Source organism: Gavialis gangeticus, unplaced genomic scaffold (assembly GCF_001723915.1).
Source record: "Gavialis gangeticus isolate Ggan-Ray unplaced genomic scaffold, GavGan_comp1, whole genome shotgun sequence".
Lineage (NCBI taxonomy): Eukaryota > Metazoa > Chordata > Crocodylia > Gavialidae > Gavialis > Gavialis gangeticus.
Genome location: NW_017728959.1, coordinates 1503409 through 1509700, shown reverse-complemented (window position 1 = coordinate 1509700; position 6292 = coordinate 1503409). Strand labels below are relative to the sequence as shown.

Sequence of the window (6292 nt, the reverse complement as noted above, 5' to 3'; positions counted from 1 at the left end):
CCCCACAGCTCTGCTCTATCTCCAGGTTATCAGCAGCAGCATAGCCCTGGCCAGGCCTCAGCCCAGTCCAAACAGGGAGAAGGGGGTGCAGCTCCAGGCTGGGCTGGGTTGGGGCTGGAGGGACCAGAGTGGAGGTAAGGAAGTGGAGCAGCTGGGAAGAGTGGAGCAAGGGGTGGGGGATGCCAGGGAAAAGGCTGCAGTTCCCCCCCACAGCCCCTCATGGTCTCCCCTGCACTGTCTTTGGCTTCATGCCATCTCCCCCGCAATATGGGGCATGGCAGGTGGCAGCTCAGCTCCGGCTTCAGCCCTGAACTCGGAGCCAAAGCCAGAGCTGAGCTACTGTTTCCCCCAGACCATACTTGAATCCAAGACAAGCCCCCCACTCCCCATGCTAACTGGGGAAAGAAATCTCACCTTGGAGTCAAATAAATACAGTAGCCCTCATGTCTTTCTGTGTGTCCCTTCTTTCTGGTAGGCAAGGCAAGTGGTGGCCTGCTTTTGTGTGTGCACATGCGTGTGCATGCACATGCTTGCACATACCTGTGTGTGTGTGTGTGTGTGTGTCTTAGTTGCCTTCCTCCAGCTGCTGCAAGGAATGAGCTCTCCTCTGGGTGCACAAGTCTGTCCCTGCTGCCCTTGTGTCTGGATGCTGTTGGTCTGCAAGTGTCGCAAGTAGGAGTGGGGTTGTCACATCTTTTCCTGCCCCTGCTTCTCTGGTGTGTGTGTCTATGGCAGTTAGTAGAGCTCCCTGACTCCCAGCAGGGATCTGGGGTCAGAGACCTAGGAGGTCTCTTCCAGTCCCAGACTCCTACAGAACCAAAGAGTCCTGCTTCATCCAATCACTTCTAACCCACCAGACCCAAATCTTTTCTTGGAGCCAGGGATAGACCCCAGGTGGATGCCCCCTGTCATTCTGGCTGCCTGACAGTTCTGCCCCAGTGGTGTGGGGTGTCCTCTGGCACCACACAGGGAGGATGGCTGCAGTGCTGTGCAGTGCTGCCCTGGAGGAGGAGATGTGTGGGTGCCAGGGGCTTCCCTGGCCAAGCAGTGCCCACTTCCAAAGGCCCTTTTGGTTCCTTTAGTGACCAGCAGGCTGGGGCTGGGGTTTACCCTTGGGTAAAATAAGTCAGATGGTGAGGTGGGAAATGCCCCCTCCTGCCAGCCTGGCCAAAGCGCCCCAAATTACCACTGCTGCTAACAGTGACAGTAAGAGAGGGCTCTCCTGGCTCGTACTCTTCATGACTAATAGGATGAAGCCACGAGTAGGTCCAAACTTTGCAACACGACATGAGTGAAATGCTGTTCTGAACAAGCATCTTCCCAGGAGAGGTTTCCCATTTGGATGGGACCTTATTAGGGGTTAAAAGAAAAACCCTGGAGAAGAAGTGTTTGGATCATGTTCCAAATCAATTTTTCATGTCAAGGCAACTTTCTGCTCGCAGCCTTGTTCCTCTTTACGCTGCATTATGAATTGTTCTGTGACAGGCGGAAGTCGGAGCACAAAGCTGTCATTGACCTGCAGCCGGACTTTCTGCCTGGCCCCAAAGAATATATATTTTTTGCCAGTGTCACTCTGCAGAAAGATATGTTTTTCATGTCGACAGGGAGCAAAAAAAAAAAAAAAAAAAAGGTCAAAATGGACTTTCCCCCACAAACGGGGCTGCCAGTGCAGTCGCTGGCAGGCAGGGGGCACCGTACGACTGCAGAAATAAACCCATCAAAAGAGTGAAGGCTGCTGATTTGCAATACTGTGAACTACTGATTATTCTTAGCAGACAGGGGTGCTGAAGGGATGAAAACAAATCCCTTCCTGCCTCTGATTTAGAGCGCTCTTAATCATTTATGAGCTCTTTGGAGCCAGGCTAAACTCCTGCTAATCAGCCTGAGGGGAGTCAGGCAAGATGGGCCCCAGCCTGCAGACAGGTCATGGGGACAAAATGCCAAGTCCCACAGGGAGAAGGGTGATGATTTATTATTAAAAGCTTGTGTACATTCAGTGCTGACTGGTGCACAGGTTACAGAGCTCAGGCTGCCAGGGGGGTGCTGGGGGTCTGTCCTGGCGCTGGAAAGGGGGCTTGTGGGTGGGAGGCCAGGGGTTCTGGGAGGAGCAGGAGGAGGAAATTTGGGCCACTTGTCCTGGGGTAGCCTTGTGTCAGAGAGTGCCTGGGGTGCTATGAGGGGCTGGCAGCCCAAACCCCTCCCTCCGGTAGGCCCCTTCTCACTGCCTCATCTTCTTGCCCCTCCAGATGCTGCTGCTTCTGCTGAGTTTGGCACTAGGTACAGAACCCGGGGCTGGGGCACTGCGGCTCAACAGCACCGAAGGTACGAGGGACCCCTCAGCTCCCCGCTGTAGCACTCTGCAGCCATGGGGAGAGCTGCTTATCCTGCCCCCCAGTGTCCTGGCTCAGCCCTGGGGGGTGGGCTTGGACAATCCCATAGGAGCCCACAACCGTGAACACCCCTGGATACACACATGCATGTACAACACCTCCGCCCCCCGTACCCATGCACATGCAGGCACTCATGGATACTCTCTGCATGTACACATGCACACAAAAGGAGTTCAGTACACACAGAGGAGAGATTCTTTCATTCAGGCTGTCCAGCTTTCCCTCACACAAGTGCACACACATGCACAGGTTTTGTCTCCAAAAAGAACTGCAGACAGAAGGTGGAAAATACAACACTAACATGGGGAATAACCCACACACACACACAGTAAAAAACATGTACACTTATAGGGAGTTACAGCACAGAGACACAAAGATGGGGAATACAGTACACACAACCATGGAGAATAAAATGCACAAACAACCTCGGAGAATATAACACATAGACATGAACACGGGGAATAGAGCACGCACACAGTTTTGGGAAATACAACACACAACCATGAGGAATACAACCCAGGGAGAAGCCTAGGGGATACAACATGCATACAAAGGATCTTTCTGGGACTTGCTACACACACACACACACACACACACACACACTTTCTCTGTTACACAAAACAAAGGTAGGTACATGAGCATGAGGAACACAACATGAGCAGAAAGGCGACGCGGGCAGATGTACATACACACACCTGTACAGCCACTGGCTCACCTGCTGGCCTGGAGCACAATCAGCCTTCCCCCTTACTCCCACCATCTGCCCCCTGGCCCCAGCCCAAGGGCTGCCCCCCTCCTGAGTGTGCCTGTTTTTGCCCCCAGGCTGTGAGATCATCCACCCACCGCGGGATGGGGGGATCCGGTACCGGGGTCTCACCCCTGACCAGGTGCAGACTGTGCGCTTCCTGCCCTTCAACTATGAGATTGAGTACGTGTGCCGGCCTGACCGCGAGATCGTGGGCCCCAAGGTGCGCCAGTGCCTCCGCAATGGGACCTGGACCGACATGAGCCACCCCAGCCGCTGCCGTGAGTCACCCACCCTCTGGGCACTGGAACAGACTTGGGTGCAAAAGACATGGTCTCTTCCTCTCTAGGAGGTGCCAGCTCAAATCTAACCCAAGCATGGGGCGACAAGGATCCTGGCTCTAGCAGGAGGGGATAGGGCCGGGGGTCTTCCCCCTCTAGTAGGACACTAGGTCTGATGTAGCCTGGGGCAGCAGGGCTGGCTGGTTTGGAGCTGTTTCCCCTCTAGTGGGTGCTGGCTCAGTTCTTGCCCCAGGCAGGGAGATCTTGGGATTCAGGACCCAGGACCAGTGCTAATGATCCCCTCTGCCCTCTCCCCCCACAGTGAGGATGTGCCCCAAGATTCACCTGAGCCTGGAGAATGGGCGGGCGGTGCCCCAGGCCATGGAGCGGGTGCCAGTGGAGGGCACCTGGGTGGAGTATCACTGCAACTCTGGCTTCCGCCTGGTGGGCAGCTCCCGCAGCAACTGCACCAAGGCAGGGCGCTGGACCTCCCCCAAGCCTATCTGCGAGTGTGAGTCATGGGGGAGGGTTGGGGAGCTCTCCTGGGGGGGAAGACAGGCCCAAGGGGTGTCTGAAGGATGAGGGGGGTGGGGTTAGGTCACTGAAGGGCTTGGGGAGCATCTCTGGGGAGTGGGAAGGAGATTGGGGATGTCACTGGCTTAGGAGATGGAGGCTGGCCATGGAGGAAGGGTCCTTGTGGGATGTACTGTGTCCCCTGCCCATGGGTGTAACAAGGCTTTCTCTCTTCTTCTCTCCCCTGCAGTGCGGCGCTCCACCGGTGAGTGTCTGTCATTGGGGCCCCTTTTCCCCTTCCCCCTTCCCTTTCCCTTCCCCTGGTGTCTGAGCTGAGCTGTGTCTGTTCTCAGCAGCATCTGGCTCTGGCTGGGCCCAAGGGTCACCCTGTGGCTGTGCTGGGCAGTGCAGGTCCCGGGGTCATGGGTTCTGGTTCTGACCCGCAGGGGGCAATGCCCGGTGGGTGGATGCATCAAACCGCTTGGGTCCTGAATCCCTGCCGGACTGACAGCTGTCAGGACACACGGCCAGGAGTGCCACCCGCACCTCTAGGATGGCTGGGGGCCAGCCCCCCATGGCTTGACAGGCCTGCGAACTGCCAGGCTCCTGTGACATATGGGCACTAACCAGAAACCCTTGGTCCCAAGGGCACGTCCCCCCGCCCTGGTTCAGGTCCTCGGTGGCTGTGGGGGCTGTTCCCTGGCTCCCCCCACAGGGGATGCTCTTTGCAGGTGGTTGGAGCCTGGCTCCTGGGCTCCCCAGCACAGCATGGGAGGGCTGCAATCTGCATGGAGTCCCCCTCTCTGCAACCCCATGCCGTCCCTTCCCTGTGCATGCAGCCTCTGGGGTGGGGAGGGTGGGGAGGACTCATGCACAGGATACCACCTCCAGGACCACGTTGCAGGGGAAGATCAGCTTGGCTCTTCTTTCCCTCCCCTCCTCCAGTGCCTGGCTTTGCATGTGGGGCCCCCTTGGGAGTCCTGAGCCAGGCCTGATGACAACCCAAAGAGAGGAGCACAGTCCTGGGCATGAGGCATGGTGCTGGGGCTCAGGTCCCCCAGATTGAATCCCCTGCCCTGCCACAGGTTTCTGTGCCTCAGTTTTCCCATGTGCAAACTGGGGGAGAAGCTCTTCCCGGTCTAGCTCCCCTGGGCTCCTTGGGGTAGGGAGTGTTTCGCTCTCATCTGCGCAGTTGCTGGCAGAGCGGGGCCTGATCTGGGTCACCGTGTGTCTGTGCCAGACCCTCCCCCCATCTCTGCTGCTATTCAGCGAGTCCTTCCCTCCATGCCTCCATTTCTTTTCTCTCTCTCACTTCATCCATTTTCCCAGCTATTCATGCCTCCCTCTTTCCTCTATGCATGCCTCCTGCTGTCATCTTTTCTCTATTCATCCATTTAGCCATACTTCCATCCCTCCATTTCCTAGCTGTCCCTCCATTCATCCGTGTACCATTCACCTGTGTCTCTCTATCACTCTGTCCGTCTCCATATTTCCCCTTTCATCAGTCTATCCTTCCAGCCACCTCTCATCCAAGCTTCCTGTCTGGGCCTCAGCCTGTTCACCCATTCATCCAACTGCTTCCATCCATTTTCTCTCTCCTTCCTTGCAGTCATTTATCCTTCCCTACACATAGCCATCTCTCATTCATCCATCTTTCCATACAAACACCTCTCCATCCATCCGTACATCCGTCCCTCCCTCTCTCTCCGCCCATTCCTCCAGCAGCAGTCCTTTCCTCTGTGTATCCTCCCATCCTCCCCCTGTCCGTCCCTTGCTCCTGTCAACCATTTGTCCATCTGGAAGTTACCATAAGGAGGAGCAACAGGGTTTGGCTTACACTCCCCCAGTGCCCCAGCCCTAGCCCCCCACTGCTTCCACCGGACCTTGCCCTGGACCTGTAGCTATGCCCTGTGCACTCCTGTCAGCTACCCAAAACACAGGTATCTGGACTATGGTGCCCCGCCTGTGAGAATGGCCTCCCCTCCCTCCTGCCCCTCCACTGAGGGACTCTGCCCTCCCCCAAGGCTGGGCATCACCTGCCATGAGCCCTGGCCCCTACTGCTGTCCACCTGCGTGCAACCTTGGCACAGCTGCACATGTCCGGAGCCAGGACTCCTGGGTTCCCATGCTGGCTCAGGAAGTGTGTCCATGTGTGGGGGCGGGCGTGGGGCTGCCCCTGAAGTGCACTAGTCCTGGCAGGAGGGAGTGGGGAGGGCTCCATATACTGTCCCTACTGCCTGGGTTGCCTGCCCCCCCTCTGTCCCACCAGGCAGGGCACCGCTGCAGGTAAATGCCAGCACCTGGTGTGGGAGAGGAGAGGGGAGCTCAGCTGCGAGCCCCCCTCCCTCCATCCCCCCCGCCTC

General features: G+C 57.0%; 1 protein-coding gene and 1 long non-coding RNA gene across 2 annotated transcripts in view; one reads left to right on the top strand and one right to left on the bottom strand.

The window, feature by feature from the left end:
* The window catches only part of LOC109291404, a 13576-nt gene that overhangs the window by 2490 nt on the left and 4794 nt on the right, over positions 1–6292 (bottom strand). The gene's annotated exons all lie outside the window — the stretch shown is intronic.
* The window catches only part of GABBR1 (gamma-aminobutyric acid type B receptor subunit 1), a 37622-nt gene continuing 33551 nt past the window's right edge, over positions 2222–6292 (top strand). Inside the window, exons 1-4 of the mRNA XM_019508340.1 lie at positions 2222–2322; positions 3213–3416; positions 3739–3927; positions 4180–4194. Coding sequence (XP_019363885.1) covers positions 2247–2322; positions 3213–3416; positions 3739–3927; positions 4180–4194 — 484 coding nt within the window. The 5' untranslated portion in view covers positions 2222–2246. The remainder of the gene's footprint in view (positions 2323–3212; positions 3417–3738; positions 3928–4179; positions 4195–6292) is intronic.